Source organism: Panthera onca, chromosome B1 (genome assembly GCF_046562875.1).
Source record: "Panthera onca isolate mPanOnc1 chromosome B1, mPanOnc1 haplotype 2, whole genome shotgun sequence".
Taxonomy (NCBI): Eukaryota; Metazoa; Chordata; class Mammalia; order Carnivora; family Felidae; genus Panthera; species Panthera onca.
The window spans coordinates 123,776,311-123,793,297 of record NC_138342.1 but is presented as its reverse complement, the minus strand read 5'-3'; the positions used below and the strand labels follow the sequence as shown (position 1 = coordinate 123,793,297).

Here is a 16,987-nt window from a genome sequence, read left to right as displayed (position 1 = left end):
GGACTGGTGACAGGAGTCTGGTCGTCTTCTCCACCCTGGCCATTTTAAATAACTAGCAGTTCTTAAATTTTCTCCCTGGCCATGCTGACAGTGGTTGGGTACCCTGGGCATCGGTGTTTTGATAACTGTGATCTCTGAGGCTTTGTCCCCCGGGGCCGATGGCCGGCCCATGCGTTTCACTCGCACTGTGGCCTCGGAGCCCTGAATCCCAGAGTGCTCCCTCTGTGCCGGGCACACCTGGTGTGGGGCATGTGCTAAGGCGTTTAGGCTCCAAAGGGACAGTGTAAAAACTGGCAGGTAAAACTGGCCTACATGAGGATATGTTTTATGCTTAAAATCATAAAATTGGTTCATAACAGCCTGATGTGCAGCATACTAAACCTTTATTAAACATTATAGGGGTCATCGTTTTTGTCTTCCCGGTGTCTCTTCCCTCTCCTTTCTTCTGTGACCCACATTAAGTCAATTGTAGAACCCCCGCCCTCTGGCTTCAGTGGTAAGTCTGGAGAAGGGAATAGGACCTCCAACAGGCTGATGAGAGGGGAAAGACCTTTCTCTGGTGGTAAGTCGTTGAGAGGGAAAACCCAGAACCTGTGTGGCCAAGTTGGCAGCCTCCAGGGAAAGGTGTCCTGAGAGGACAAGGCTAGCCTCTGAGAAGAGATGAGAAGCAGTGAGAGAGTGCCCCGATAGTGCACTGCCCTCCTCTCAGATGCCGGCTCCACTGTGCCCCTCCGTGTGTTTGTGTAAGGGACTGGGAATCACACCTGTCACTTCTTGCGGTCCTGGTTGTCACTACAACCACAGGTGCCCTGGTACCCCTACTAGGATCAGGGCATCCAGCAGGAATACAAAAATGACTTACCTGTGGCCCTGCCTCAGGCATTTATAATCTAATGGTTTGATTTCAAAACCAGTGGGTGTGGTAAGAAAATTGGTAAAATCTGCCCTTTCACAAATCAATAGATGGTCAGTTTTTAAAATGTGAAGAATGCAGAAAAAAAAAAATTATTAGGTTTTAGTCACCTGAATGTTAGCAAACCGTCCTATACATGAATTTCCAGTGTCATCTGTTAAAATCATCTTCATTCCTTCAAGGTCCATTTCCAAAGCCATGTGCACCACTGGAATTAATTTATGCACAAACAACCCTTGCTCGGTTGCTCTGTTTTAACACCGGGCTTTTGCACTTCGTATACTTGTGTAACCCTCACTCCCTGTCGACTGCAGCAGTTGGGCAAGACACTGTTGCGTCTTTGAAGCTCTCTGTTGCAGAGAACAGCTCCCCGAACATAGTAAATGCTCATATTTGTTAAATTAAGTCAGTCATCAGCATTGGTTTTGCTAATAACTCCTGTATACAGGTCCTTAAACCTTACAAACCACTTTTGTATAAAATTGCATGGAAAAATTGGTTGTCTAGTACTAGATAATTGCAAGTGATATTACTAATAGGGTGATATTACTAATAGAGATGTGTGACCTTAGAATTAAGTATACGGGTGCCTGGGTGGCTCAGTCAGTTAAGCATCTGATTCTTGATTGCAGTTCGGGTCATGATCTCACGGTTCCTGAGTTCCATCCCCGTGTCAAGCCCCAAGTAGGGCTCTGTGCTGCTGACTCTGCGGAACCTGCTTGAGATTCTCTTTCTTTCCCTTTCTCTGCCCTCTCGTACTCTCCCTCCCTCTCTCTCTCTCTCTCTCTCTCCCTCATAAATAAATAATCTTTTAAAAAATTAAGTGAAATATTTAGCTATAAATGTATGCTAGCTGGAAAGGAAGAACACTGGGAAGATTTTTAGATGCAAATGAGCCAGAGGGTTAGTTAGGTACTAGGTGAAGACACCTGTTGTCACAAGAAGAAGGTGTTGACTACGGCAGGACTCACCATGAGTCCTAAGAGGTGAAACTTTGTTCTTTTCAAACCCTGCTGGTTAGATTCATGTGGAGCCACTGGTGGGATGAGTTGCGGGTAGATTAAGAAATGGGGCTTTTGGATCTCCATCTCCGCTTACTTTAACCACAGCCAAAAGGCATAAAAATTAATAGGTATCTCTTTCTTGCATTCTTTTTTCTCTTTTCGCTCCCTATCTTTCTGATCGAGGATCTTCTGAGTTGAGTATTTGTCCAATTAAATGCATCTGATTAAAACTGTCAAACTGAAAAGGAAGTGAGTTGGAAAAAAACGCAGCCAGAGTTGCAGATATCGAGTTACCGGTTTTCTGCTTGAGAACTGAATTATAAATAAATGTGTTAGGTAGTGGAATTTTGTTTTGTTTTCCCCAAAGGAGAAATATTCACCACATGGAAACAAAATTTATTCAGCATATTTTCGTTCCGTAATTGTACCACTTCTATTCTTAATTCTTTGAGTTGATGATTTAAAGTGAAAAACACAAAAACAGACTGTTGTGTAAAATTGACAGGAATGAGTGTGAACCTGGCTGTCAGAGACATAGGTTGTTGTAAAATTAGCAATGGAAATAGCTTCCTATTCTGGAGGTTAAAAATAATGTATTTACAAGGAAGTTATTTACATTGGCCGTTTAGAGGCTTCCCCTGGGAGCCTTAGTTAGGAAAGCTGTGAAATCCACAGTCCATGTGCTCAGGAAGCGTTTCCGGGACCGCAGCATGTGGGGTGCTCAGAGATTACGTGCCATGATTCTGTGCTCCTGACGGACAGGAAAATGGAGCTGTCTCGCTGCCCAGGGGCTTCTGGAATTGTGAAAGAGAGTCAAAAGTCAAGCCTGGCTTCTTGTAAAGTTTGTGGTGTCCAACAAGTTAATCCCCTAGATTGCCAGAATGCTTTGTTTTGAGCTTCTCCAATGAGAATCTTTTCTCATAATGTGGTGTGAAAGGTGCTACGGGCTCCTGCACACCCCGCCGAAGGGGAGCTCCCCGTAACTGGACCGATGCAGCCTTCAAGGACATCTCCTGGATGAATTCAGATGTGAAATACAGAGCAGCCCAGCAGGGGGAGGAGAATTAATATTTGTGGGAGAAAATCCTTGTCGCTGCTGTTTTGAGCTGAAAGCATATTTGTTTGAGCCGCTTATGATTTTTCTCCAACCTCTGCAGGTCTCCACTTCTCTTGCATTCATGTCTCTGAAAGCTTCCCCCACTTTCTGCTTGACCTCAGGTGATGCCAGAATAATTTCAAAAATGTTTCTTTTCAGGTTTCTGGTCTGGCTCCTCCTCGGCTATGTGCGTTGAAATTATTTGGTGATTTATTACTTGAATAGTCTCAATTTTAGTAGCAGCATCTTCAGAAAAGTGATGAATAGAGTATTGCGAGTTAAAAAATACTCTACATATCCGAGTTTTCTTGCAGTCAGGAAGAGAGTGTATCTAGGTGGTCACGTCCGCAAAGAACCGGGAATGGGTTGGTTAAGAAACATCCAGCTATTTTAGAGGCCATAAAATGGTCCGTTTAAGGGATGCTTGGCTTGCTTGTTGGGCGCTTATGTTTTGGCAAGGTTGGGAAAGTTTCTCTAAACGTAGATATCAACTGTTTGTATCATTCAAGAATGTTCGGATCTCCTGATCACTGCTTGGTAGGATTAGAGCCTGAATGGACAGCTTTAGTTTTGTTTTTGTTTTTGTTTTTGTTTAATTTTTTAAAAATGTTTTAATTTATTTTTGAAGGAGAGAGAGACCGAGCATGAGCAGGGGAGGAGCAGAGAGAGAGGGAGACACAGAATTTGAAGCAGGCTCCAGGCTCTGAGCTGTCAGCACAGACCCCGGTGTGGGGCTCAAACTCCCAAACTGTGAGATCATGACCTAAGCCGAAGTCTGATGCTTAGCCGACTGAGCCACCCAGGTGCCCCAGGACGGCTTTAGTTTTTGATGCACTCACCAGCCTCAGTACTTTTGGAGGGGGACTAGTCTTGCTCACTGAGGGTGTGGAGGGGGTAGGAAATTAAGCTATGCCTTTGGGGCTTTGCCAGTAGAAGTGCTGAATTTTAGAGGCGGTTGAATCAGCTTTTGATCACCAACAAAGAAGTTGCCTGGAAGGAATGGAGAGATTAGAATATGGGAATGATGGATTCTTACCTCTGAATGGTTTATCCTAAGATAAGGAGTGATTACTGTCCTTATCTATGAGAATTCTCTTGCTGATTTCTGTTTCTAGAGCGTGGAGGCATGGATGACCAGGAGTAGGAGGGCAGCAGTTTCTGACAACTAGAAGTTGCCATTCAGAGGGCATCTGGCGGGCGGTGCATTGGAGCTTTGCAGAGAAGCACTGGGCCAGTTGTTGTGTGATTTGGGTTCTTGGTTCTGGCATTAACAGTAGGTAGCTATGTGCTTTTGATCCCACCAGGATATTCCCTCAGAATATGTAATAGTCTCAGTAAAATGACGAGCCGGGACATGTGGTTATGAATTTTTGTGGTTCTCAAAACCCTGCTTTCAGGCACCTTGTTAACTGACACCACATTGGTTCTGGACCAGTCTTGACTATCTGGAGCTAGTCTAGTGTGACAAAAATATCATCTGCAAGTACTCACTTTTGAATCATTTGTTTTCCTACGTTCTTTCAGTGAGCGTCAATAAAGATCAGAGAAGAAATTCTTTGAGACACTCAACTGTTCTTATTGTAGTGATTCTTTTATTTCTCTTAACTATTTACAGGATCGTTCCCATGTGATTTTTCTGAAGGATAAGATATTTAAACTGAAGTCAAGAAAGGTGGCTTACCAAAGGGACACAAAATTAGCCCTCTTGTTGAAATGGATGTTGACTACTTGATGTTTGGTAAAAAAAAAAAAAAAAAAAAAAAAAAAGCATCTCTTGGAGAAGCCAGTGGGGAGATGAGTGGTTTAGGGTCTTGCTGGTTTCAGCCAAGGTGACAAATGTTGAAATGGAGTGGGAAGAAGGAAATGTGGCAAATCACAAGGAACCAGACTGTTTTTAACAGAGAAAATTCAATTTTATCTGCCTTTTTTCAGCAAATTCCATTTGATATTTTACATTTTCTTGATAATTTAATAAAGAATCTCAGGAAGGAGTCATGGAACTTTAGCTTAGTGAAAGAGAATTTGTCATTTGTGACATTTCTTCTCTAAATAGCATGGGAAGATCAATGTATCAGCTTGTAGCTCATGCATTACTAGTTCAACTACTTCTATTCAGAAAAGAAACACCATATCCTATAGCAAAACTTGGCACAATGGGAAATTTTAGCTCAATTCCTAAACATTCATTGAACTCCGCTGGGGTCCGGGCATCGTGTTAGGCACAGTGGGGGATGTGTGGATGATAGAACATGATCCCTGCCTTCAAGAAACACCACCGCTTACGTTTTAGAAGATAAGTCTATAGTAGATAATTTAGAGTGATGTAAAATCAGTGTAAACAGAACATGGGAACGTTGGCTCTGCATTCAAAAGATGCACAGAACGTTGCTGCTTCTCACCGCTGGCAGTCACCTCGAGCTGAGCTACTGTCATCCCTCACCTGGGTTCCAGCCTCCTGGCTGGTCTCCCTGCTTCCACCCTGTGTCTGTAGCCTCTTTTCCACACAGCGGCCAGAACAGCCCTTTGGAAATGTAAGTCACATCGGGGGTGCCTGGTGGCTCAGTTAGTTAAGTGTCTGACTTGAACCTACTTCATGATCTCGCCATTCCCAAGTTCGAGCCCCGAGTCGGGCTCTGTGCCGACAGCTCAGAGCCTGGAGCCTGCTTCAGATTCTGTGTCTCCCTCTCTCTGCCCCTTCCCGCCCCCCTCAAAAATAAATAAACATTTAAAAAATTAAAAAAAGAAAGAAAATGTAAGCCATATCATATCAAAGCCCTCTGGTAGTTCCCAGTTTCACCAGATGCAAAAGACCTTTCCACAGTTTACAGTGTTCTGCAGGTCTGCATAGCCTCACTCGTTCACAACACACACCCATCCTCGCTCCCTCCCCTCCCTCTCTTTCTCTGATGTTACTTCTCTGACTTCCTCTCCTTCTGCTCTGACCCCTACTCACCGCACTCTACCCACACTAGCCTCCTCGCTGGGCCACGGACACGTGTTTCCACATCAGGGCCTTTACAGTGACTCCCTCTGCATGGAACGCTCTCCCAGAGGGAGCTGAATGAACAACTGCTCATTTCTTTCAAGTCTTTGCTCAAATGTCACCACCTCGGTGAGGCCCCATATGCCCATCCTATTTAAGATGGCAAGTTCCCTCCTACCTGTTACCCCCCCATCCTTCTTGTCCTGCTTTGTATCTTTTCCCATAGCACTTCCCAACCTCTGGCTTACTGTATGACTTACTAGTTTTTAAATTTTGTGTGCCATCTTCCTCTCCTGGGATATGAAGCTCCACGAAGGCAGGATTTTCCTTCAGTGTGGTTCAGTCTAGAATGATCTAGAACAATGCCTGGCATGCCACAGATACTCCACAATTGTTTGTTGGATAAGTGAATGAATGAGAAAGGAGAGATTAATTCTGAGAGTTCCGGGGAGAATCACAAGGAAGAAAATTTTGAGCTGGCAGGCGAAGGATAAATAGGTTTTCTGAGGAAAGACATTCCTGATGGAAGGACTATCTTGAGCAAAGGTAGAACAATGACAGAGCTCATGGGTGCTCTTGGAATGGCTGGGAGTCCCAACGGAGCGGTGCTTTGCGGGCAGTCAGTGTGGCAGTGGTGGAAAGAAAAATTAATGGACGGAAAATAATTAAAGGAGACTCTTAGTGGAGTGAGGAGACAAATTCTTAATCATTGCCTGTGATAAGATGGCAGGCATGTTGGTAATCGGAATCCAGGACTCTCAAAGAAGTAACATGCATAACATGGGAAATGCTGTCACTTTAAGAAATCAGTAATGTGAGCAGTGTTTGCGAACGAGATCTGATTTTTATATAGTTCTTGCCTGTTTGCAAATCACAGTCACATGCTTATTGTGATTTAAGCTTCATAACAATTGGATGCAGTTGTAATATCTAACAGGCAGGTAGTATTTACATCGTTGGATGAACTTTTCAAAAAAAGTCAGTTGCCTCTTCTATCAAACCAGCTAAGCGACTTGCCTGAGGTCATGGAATCAGAAAGTGGGGAAGCGGCTTCCCACTGTCTTGTGCCTCACAGACAACATTTTCCCACCCTGCCAGGCTGCCTCTCTAATTCTGATGCGACACTAAAGATATCATGCCAGTTTCTTTTTTCTTTTTTTTTTTTAACAAGGGAACGTGTTTCTTTCCATTTCCCCCACCACTGAGAATAGCAGTCTCTTCATGCAGTTACTTCTCTCCCAGATCCATTTTTCTCTCTCCCTCTTTTCCATTTCAATTTGTCTGGAATAATTATAGAAAGATGAATATGTTTCGTAGGTGGGTGTGTTTTTACCTTTGCCTGTTTAGTATTTTACCTTCTCTCAGAAGGCTTCTGCCAAGACTGTCTGACTCAGCACCTGACATTCTGGTAAGGTTGCTGCTGTCTCTCTTGTGGTTCTTGGGGCGAGGGGAAGAGGAAGCATGTGAACAACTCCGTTTGAATGTCTTCAGACTTGCTTGTTGCCCACTGGGGAGTAAACTTGATCTTCTTAATTCCCCCAGATGTTAGTAGGCTGGAAGAGGCGGAGGGAGAACTCAGTGAAGGAGAGCACTGGTATGGAAACTCTTCAGAGACTCCGTCAGAAGCATCCTATGGAGAAGTCCAGGAGAACTATAAGCTGTCTCTGGAGGACCGGATCCAAGAGCAGTCCACTTCCCCTGACACCTCCTTGGGAAGTGCCACTCCCAGCAGTCACACGTTGGAGCTGGTGGGACTTGACGGTGAGGTCTTGAGAGACTCACTGCAGTGTCAAGATCACCTCTCCCCTGGCGTGTCTTCTTTGTGTGAGGATGACCCCCCAGGCTCCACTAAGCCCTTGAGCAGCAACCTGAGGCGGCTGCTGGAGGCTGGCTCCCTCAAACTCGATGCCACTGCCACGGCCAATGGCAGGGTGGAGTCCCCAGTGAACGTGGGCTCGAATCTCTCCTTTTCCCCACCGTCCCACCATGCCCAGCAGCTCAGTGTTCTTGCCAGGAAGTTGGCTGAGAAGCAGGAACAGAATGACCAATACGCTCCAAGTAACCGTTTTATATGGAATCAAGGTAAGTGGTTGTCAAACTCAACCACCACCTGCGGCTTGTCTCCGGATTCAGCCATCCTCAAACTGAAAGCCGCAGCCAATGCCGTTCTGCAGGACAAATCTCTCACCAGGACTGAGGAGACCATGCGATTTGAGTCCTTTTCCTCCCCTTTTAGCTCCCAGTCTGCCAGTTCCACGCTGGCAGCCTTATCCAAGAAAGTCAGTGAGAGAAGCTTGACTCCCGGTCAGGAACACCCACCCCCGGCCAGCTCTTTCCTTTCCCTGGCTTCCATGACCTCCTCGGCGGCCCTTCTGAAAGAGGTAGCAGCAAGGGCTGCTGGGAGTCTTCTGGCTGAGAAATCATCACTGGTGCCTGAGGACCCTCTACCGCCACCGCCTTCAGAGAAGAAGCAAGAGAAAGTAACCCCACCACCCCCGCCACCGCCTCCACCGCCTCCGCCACCACCACCACAGTCCTTGGAATTATTGTTACTCCCAGTTCCTAAGGGAAGAGTTTCTAAACCCTCCAGCTCAGGTATGGGGTCTTTTATTTCAATCATCGTGTACGTTTCTTTCTTTCTTTCCTTTTCCTTCTTTCTTTCTTTCTTTCTTTCTTTCGACCGTAAATTGCAATGTCTTCTTCATTGCTTTATTCCGAAGGGGTCCCCATCTGATCCGAGGCAGGAATAAGAAAGCAGGAGCACAAGAAAATACTTTAAGCAAGCAGCGTAGTATTCTTTCATGTATGTGTTACACAAAGACTTCACAAATAGCTTCATTTTTGAAAGGTAATGAATAATCTTGGAGACGTACAGTACTCCTCCCTTTCATATAAATGATCTTTTTTTTTTTCTTCTTATCAAGTGCAGGCTAGGTCCATACAAGACATATTTAATGGGAGAAGATCAAAGCAGCTTTGTCATGGAGTGCATGGCATCACTGAACATAGGGGGATAAAAAAAAAACCCACAAAAACCCGCTGCTTTTGATACAGTGGACAAGGGAGAGCCCACCCTCCTGCTACCTCCCATCACAAATGGACTTCTGTATACAGTAACTACTCTGCCCTAATTTATCACACTGTATACTTTTATGTTAGCATTTTTATTTATTATTTGTGTGTGTGTGTGTGTGTGTGTGTGTAATTTAAACCTTTCCCACTTACCCTGTTCTTCTGTAATTTCTTGCCATAGAAGAACCCTAAAGAATATTGTCATTCAGACATAATCAAAGCATTTCCTGCAGATTTTTTTTTAATTCAAATCCAATCAGATTCTGAAGGCATGTGCATGTGGAAAATTTGAATCATAAGTTTTTCTTGGGAGGACAGTGTTTCCAAAGGAGAAGTCGTTGTCTTGTGGAGCCCTGACATTCACAAGTGACTCGTCTGAGGGAGAAAGTTAGTCACTTGAGTTCTCACGGTGGAAGCATCCCATCTTGTGCTGGGTTGTTTTTAAATTGTGCGTATGGTAAATTCATGGTCCCGGGATGGAGGTATGGAGTTTCAGATGTCTCCCGAGGATATCCTGTCAGATTGGAACAGGAAGTAGACTATGTGTGCCCTCATCAGTGTAAACACTGCTGTTGTGTATGTCTAGCCAGCTTTGATTATTTGCAGCCACATTGATGAATGGCAAATAATTGAATGGTCGCTGCTAACATTGGTTTGATGCACTTCAGACAAATTTCCATTTAAATTGCTGAGTGAGCTCTATGCACTAATTCTAATTGTTTTAAAACTTGTGTAAACAGCATAATAGAACTAAGGAAATGGATACCTGGAACTTTTATGACTCTAAGTGATCCAAACCAGTCACTCCAGAGTTTCTGAAGGGTCCATAAAATCCTGAAATGTTTATCCATTCCGAGTTTCATTTCTTGTCACTTTTTACCTGCCATCTGGTGAAATGGCTAAAATTAGGAAACCAGGAGAAGAGCAAAGGGAGCTGGGTAATCTTGCAATGGAGAAAATCACCCCTCATTTATAGAAATTTCATTTAGGGGAGCAGCAGGAAGAAAGGCATGGCTGTATATAAAATGTAGTTTTATAGGGGCGCCTGGGTGGCTCAATCGGTTAAGCGTCCGACTTCAGCTCAGGTCATGATCTCATGGCTTGTAAGGCCCTGTGTCGGGCTCTGTGCTGACGGCTCGGAGCCTGGAGCCTGCTTCGGAATCTGTGTCTCCCTCTCTCTCCACCCCTCCCTTCGATTCTGTGTCTCCCTCTCTCTCACCCCCTCCCCTGCTTGCACTCGTCTCTCTCTCAAAATAAATAAACATTAACAAAATTTTTTTAAATGTAGTTTTACAAATATTCTCTGTATCTGGTTACTGAATGAACGCACTTATGGTATTTACACTACAAATTCATATGGACTTCAGTTACTTAGAAAAGCTTATATAAAATTAATAATAAATGTTAGTTGACTGAAGGCTCAGAAAGAGGTAACTGATAAAATTGTGTCTCCTGAAGGCATGTTGTGGCCGCTTTGTCATCGTAAAATGTCTTGAGTTAGCTAGCAACAGTGGTGAAGTATCATTTTTTTCACTCCAGGGCTTAGATGCATGTAAAGATGTGAAAGAGGTCATGAACTTGCAGTGCGCGGTAGACTTTCTGCCTGTTTGGTTGTAGGATACATACCCAAAGGAAAAGATAGGTTCCCTTCATGGTTTAAATGCGTTTAATTCATGAAAACATCGCAATGAGCTTCTCAGCAGAATTTAACACAGAGATCTAGAAACAATCATTTTCTTTTCTTTTCTTATTACTGGATTTCTTCTGTTGCTAAAACACTTACTCTTTTAATCAATGCATGTTCAAAATGACCAAACTGAGAGAGGAGAGAGAGGAAATTCTTGGATTGTGTCTCTGCAACCCCCTCCTGGTTGACTGGTACCCAAGTCCCCTGTTCTCCACGTGCCTCTGCACAAGCCATGAGTTGGTGAAACAGTTCCATTGACGAGTAACCGTAGGAAAAAATCACCCATTTTGTAAAACTCACACAAGAGGAAAGATTGCTGTGAAGACAAACACGAGGGCTCTTGAAATGGTCCCTTGAAAAATGTTCGGTGTGCCCATGTGGATGCATCCTAAATTCGAGTTCTTTTTCTTGCTCCCTGGGTTGCAAACAGGAGGAAGGGTGCCTGTGTGCCCCTCTCAGTTAAAGCAATGTCATCACTTCGCGGCATGCTAACTAGATTATGGGTTAAGGAGGAGCGGATAGACTATTTAATTCTGTTATTTACCTTCATATCACAGAGAGATGATTTGGTTGCTGTTACAGATTTTTTAATCTTAGAAGTGGAAAGAAAGATGGGTCTTTTCCATCCAGTCCCCCACCTCTTCTACACTCTGTATTGTGGGCTTCAGGGCGACCCGGGGCTAGATTCAGATGTAACTTGTCCATACCAAGAAAGCATTTAGGAGAATGTGGTGAGGGCTGTCACCCATGTTTCTAAGCATCTCTTATTATTATTTTTTTCCTTTAGCTTAGAAAGAAATCTTCATTTAATTCAAAATGAATAGTATGGCTGGTTTCTTGCACCAAAGAAAGAAAATTATCTGTTGCCCAATAATTTAAATACACAAACAATAACCCACACACACAAAAAAATCCATAAAAATAACTACAGCACCATCCTGATTTCAATCAGGGCTCACGTTTTAAAGCTGTTTCCCAAAAATGTTGCAAAAAGGGCACATAAAGTTGATTCTAGAGTTACAAAGAGATATGTGCTAGAAAAGCCAATCCTGTATTGAGTAATTTAGACCCCAGCATTTCTTCGACCTTCTTTAGGTCAAGGGAAGTCCAAACCATGGGGGGAAAAAGAGTGTCTTTTAGGTCTGACCTTATTCCTCTTTTTTGAACAGGATTCAGTTGTTGCCAGGTCATGGTGTATTTCATTCCTTAAAGAGTCCACTGCTCAGTAGCCTTTCCCCCCTGCTAGAGAGACGTGACACTTGAGGAGGGAGGTTTCTTTCATGTGACCCTGTGCCCCAGCACATGCTGCACTGTTCCTCTGAAAAGAGACACGGGAGAGAGAAGATTATGTCCGTTTGCTCTCAAGATAAATGTCACACATTGACTCAATTCTCTTTGAAGCTACTGTTTGTTGCCTCTCAGAATAAAATAGATGCTTTTTATTTTAAAGACAAAGTTTCTTGTAAATGGCCAGCAAGAGTCCCAGGATGCCAGGCTCCCAGTTAAAAGAAATAACAAGGAGAGTTTCAGAGAGAGGGTCTCCAGAACACCTTATTTCACTGAGTAAAATTTAAATGTGCTGAGAACCAAGCTGGTCTCCTACAACTGAAGGCTCAGCATATTTCCTGGGTCCATAGATAGAGGTTTTCTGGATCCTGTTTTCTTTCATATTTACATGATGCTATTAAAATTATTGCAAAGGCATAGAAAGGCCAGAGTGTAAGGTAACCTCTTCCTCTACTCCATTAGGACCATGGCTATTCTAACCCTAATCTGGCAATGATCACAAGGCAGGAACTTGTTTAGAAAATTCACTTTTTAATCAAGATTCAGAACTATCTGTCACTGACCTCAATTATATTTCCTCAGTGATTTAAATATAGACTGCCTCTAGTCTATCCAGATATCTAAAACTTCTTAGTTTTATTGAATACTTCACAATCATTAAAATATGCATTAATAATTATCAGTGTCAAAGACAACAGATAAACCCGGTGATATCCATTGCCAACATAGTTTTTTATACCCTGAAATAGCATTTGAGAGACATGTCCATGAAATCCTATGAAAATATATTAATTCCATGTATATTGTTAGGAAGGAGGATGGGTCATCCTACTCAGATGTGCAGTAAGTTAGGAGGCCTCAGTGGGGACAGCCATGAAGGTCATGCATACCCAGGGTCACCTGGCATCCTGAACCCCTTTGATGTATATGGTAAGGTGCATATGGTAAGTGTGCAGACACTACCTGCAAACTACTTGCACGTTAGCTCCATTTTCTGCAAGTTGCCACATAAGATGTACCAAAAGAAAGTGTGATTTCAAGGCCTACGAAACAGTTACATTTGTTTTAAAATCCATTCCTCGAGGAGCACCTGCTTGGCTCAGTTGGTTAAGCTTTCTGATTTTTGATTTCCGCTCAGGTCACGATCTCACAGTTCAGGAGATCAAGCCCTCCATCAGGCTCGGTGCTGGTAGCATGGAGCCTGCTTGGGATTCTCTCTCTCCTTCTCTCTCCGCCCCTCCCCTGCTCCTGCTCACTCTCTCTCTCTCAAAATAAATAAATAAACACTAAAAAAAATTCCTACCTTGAGTTAAAGCACATAAGTTAATAAAAACCTCCATGAATTTTTTTCCCCCGAATGAAGTGGTGTTGCTTTGTGGATTTATGTGTAGACAATTTGGTAGGTCACCAAAGTGGAAGTGAAGATATTGGCTCTGATCTCAACACTGCCACTAACTAGCACAGGGATTTTAAGCACACACCTCTGTTCAGCTTCCTCATCTATATAAACTGAGCTAGTTGGGAATTATCTCCAAGATTCCTTCCTGTGTTAAAATGCCTTGCTTTTCCTTTTTTATTCTTTAACCCTATCAACTCAAAACAAATATAATTTTTTTGAAGTAAATATGTTGCTTCTTAAAATTCACCATCAAACCTCCCACAAGATTGCCCTGTAGATCTTGTCCATTGTAAATAGTTTGAACGCTTATCATTGTATCTTATTAATGGTGTAGTCATACTGTATGCATTTTAAATATCAGCTCCTCCAAATTCATTTTGGAAATAGGTAAGATGTAAGTACGTGCACATCTCTCCACACCCATTCATCTGACACATGTATTGGTGTGCTATGTGAAAAGCATGTACTCTTGGGCTGACACTGCTGCCTTTGGGACTTGCTGGCAGCTTCCTGTACCTTTTTCTTCCATTTCCAGCACTCATTTCACTTTTTGATACTCTCTTGACCCAGCCCTTTCCAATTACTCTCATTACAATCCAACACACATTTATTCAGTTGCACATAGTACCTAGCACTGTTGGGTGCTGGAGACACACAGGGAAAGACCTCTAGCCTCACCCCAGCCAATTCCCCCTCCTCCCCTTCCTCCCCTTCTGTATTTTCCACCTCTCTCTTTCCCCTGCCAAGCTGAATTTGGCCATCAGAGTTCTGCCTGGGCTGAGCTGGACCCTACCTGTGTAGCACAGTGGACTCCTGTTTTCCTTTGTTTTCTCCTGGCTCCTGTGACAAAGTGCCATTCTGGGCCAGGCCCCGGGCTATGTATTTATGTGATGTTAGTTGTTTAAATTTACATCTGCTCTCCTGGTGAGTGTCCTGCTTTAGAGGGTACGACTAGAACTTATGGTCACTGCTATTATTGCAACAGCTACTACCAGTAGCTTCCGTTTACTGTGTGACGAGAGAACTGCACACATTTATTATCTCTCTTCTTCCAGTAATACTAATGCCTGTAAAGAGAATGTGTTTTCTCCAAAGAAGCAAATCAGCAGCTATCCATGCCACTGGGTTTATTAGCATTTGGTGGGATCTAGTTTTGCTTGTGGTGATACTAACTAGCTAGTGATATGTTTGGGGGGAATTGTTTCCCAGACGGTTGTAAACTATGTAAAATAATGAATGTTTCAAGCCTATTGCCTTAAGAATATGTGGTTCAGTCTAAGGAAGTGGTCATATTTCCTTAGGCTCTAACTTCGAGTGAAATTTATAGCCTTGAAAATAGTTTGGCATACAAACTAGAATATATCCTTGTTTCCTCCCTTCTCCAAAGTAGTTAACAACATTGTTTACACATGGAGGGCATCCTATTAAAATATCAAAAAATTTCTAATAAACAAAAATGCAGATGTTACCAGGGGAGATTAATGGCCAGTTTGGAAAATAGATCATTGTGTTATGGTTACTTTTATCATTTGGCTTCTGTCTTCTTCCTTTCCTGCCATGATCAGTTAAAAATTTCAAAGTTATAATAATGTAGCTATTTGACCACATATCTTGCCATTAGTTTCTCTTCATTATGAGTATGCTAATTTTTTTCCCAGTCAATCCAAGGACACCCTAATTTATACACAATTCGTGTGTCTTTTGGTATTACTTAAAACTAAGGAAGCATAGCTCCAAAATAAAATAGATTTATATGAAATGCTAATATCAAGGTTTAATGTAGTGTGCTCTATAATACACACTAGGGGACCCGGGGTGGGGGGGGCGTAAGAAAAAATAAGAAAGATATTGGTCACATTAAGCAAAACAAGGTGTCCAGGGGATGCTGGTGATGTTCCTTTGGTCAGGTAATGCCTTTTTATTGCCTTTGTGTGATGTGCCAAGAAACCTCAGGTCAGTAGAGGACATCTCCGTTTTTCTCTCCTCTCCCAGGGAATTCTGTAACATTAGGCAGTTTAGGGTTGAGACACTGGGAAATACTTCTGGAAAATAGGGCTTAGCGGCAGCCTATTTGTGTGTTTCTTTCTTGTTACTTCGATATTCTTACAACCCCAAATAGACATCATTATCATTTTCCCCCCTCTGGTTGATGACAGTAATCTCACCTAGAGGCCTGATTCAGTCCTTCCTCTCAAATCTATTGTTCAATGTGCAGTCTTCATGATCAAGATACCCGAATGGAAGAAATGACAATGGAGAATAGAAAATGAGAGGCCAGATTAGGGATGGGACTCCAGGTCAGCAGAGACAATCAACAAAAAACAGCAGGAAAGCTACAGTCAGATTAATAAGAAAGTGTGTTTATAGGCCTCTACAAAGTGTGCTTGTCCTAGGACGAAAGGGAACCCTCAATCCCACTCCATCCTCCAATCAGAAAAGGGAATAGTTGTGACAGAAACATCACCAGTAGGATTTCTAGACCGGAAGGTATATTTTTCAATAGGAGTTTCTTTTTTCAGGTTGTTTGGTTAGGGTAACCAGTATTACTTATTATACCGGCAATAGTAAAACAGTGTGTTTGGAATATCCTCACTGTATTCCAGAACCTTTCTGGTTCCATCCATTATAAGCGGTCCTTTGCATATAGAGAGTCAATTGACTCAATGAATAAATAATAAGATGATTTTAAAGTTTACACATGAGAATATAGCCTCTTAAAATTATAAAAGTAACGTGTGCATTAGAAAATTCAACGTGTATGGAAGAATATAAAATAAAAACAAAAGTTTCCCTCCCCGACCCCTTCCTTTTAATCCACAGTTCTTCACAGGTGACTGCTTAATGGTTTCTTGGGTATGCTTCCGGACAATTTTCATACTAATAAAAGGATATCGTTTTCTGTCATTTGTGCATCCCGTTCTTCCTACCCCCTCTCTTTATTTTGCTCAGGCATTTAAAAGCAAATCCCAGACCTCATATCCATTTGCCTGTAAATATTACCATATACATTATCTCCAACAGAGAGGAACTTTGGAAAAATAATAGCCACCGTAACTATTATCACGTCTAACGGGATCAATGATTGTTTCATGATTTTATGGAATGCCTGGGCTATAATCAGTATTCCCTCAGTTATCTCAAAAGTGTCTTTTTATAATTGTTTTGTTCAAGTCAGGATTGAAATCACCCTCACACTTCATATTTGTTTTATATGCCTCCATAACCGTGTCCCTTTTCCAAGCGCTGTTCGCTTGAAGAGACGCATTCGTCCTATAGAATTTCTCACATTCTGGCTTTGGCTCATTCTGTCCCTTGCGTGTGTGTGTGTGTTTAACATGTTTTTGTTATTTTAATCACCTATATTTCTGATAAACTTGTAGTTATATAGAGGCTTGATTAAACTTTTTATAGGAATAATTGATAGATGGCTTATCAGAAGGCACACAGTGTCCCCTTTTTAGCGGTGAAGCTTAATGAATGGCTTTAAGTGCTGTCAGTTAGACTCATTCTCTATAACGTTTCCTTTCAACCTTTTACCTTTGCTGT

The 16,987-nt window shown here is 42.6% G+C and overlaps 1 protein-coding gene across 6 annotated transcripts in view; it reads left to right on the top strand.

Moving 5' to 3' along the window:
* The window catches only part of ZNF827 (zinc finger protein 827), a 175,351-nt gene that overhangs the window by 23,933 nt on the left and 134,431 nt on the right, over positions 1-16,987 (top strand). For all 6 annotated transcript variants that reach the window (XM_078445713.2, XM_078445714.2, XM_078445712.2 and 3 more), the window contains exon 2: positions 7,539-8,591. In XM_078445713.2, coding sequence (XP_078301839.1) covers positions 7,539-8,591 — 1,053 coding nt within the window. The remainder of the gene's footprint in view (positions 1-7,538; positions 8,592-16,987) is intronic.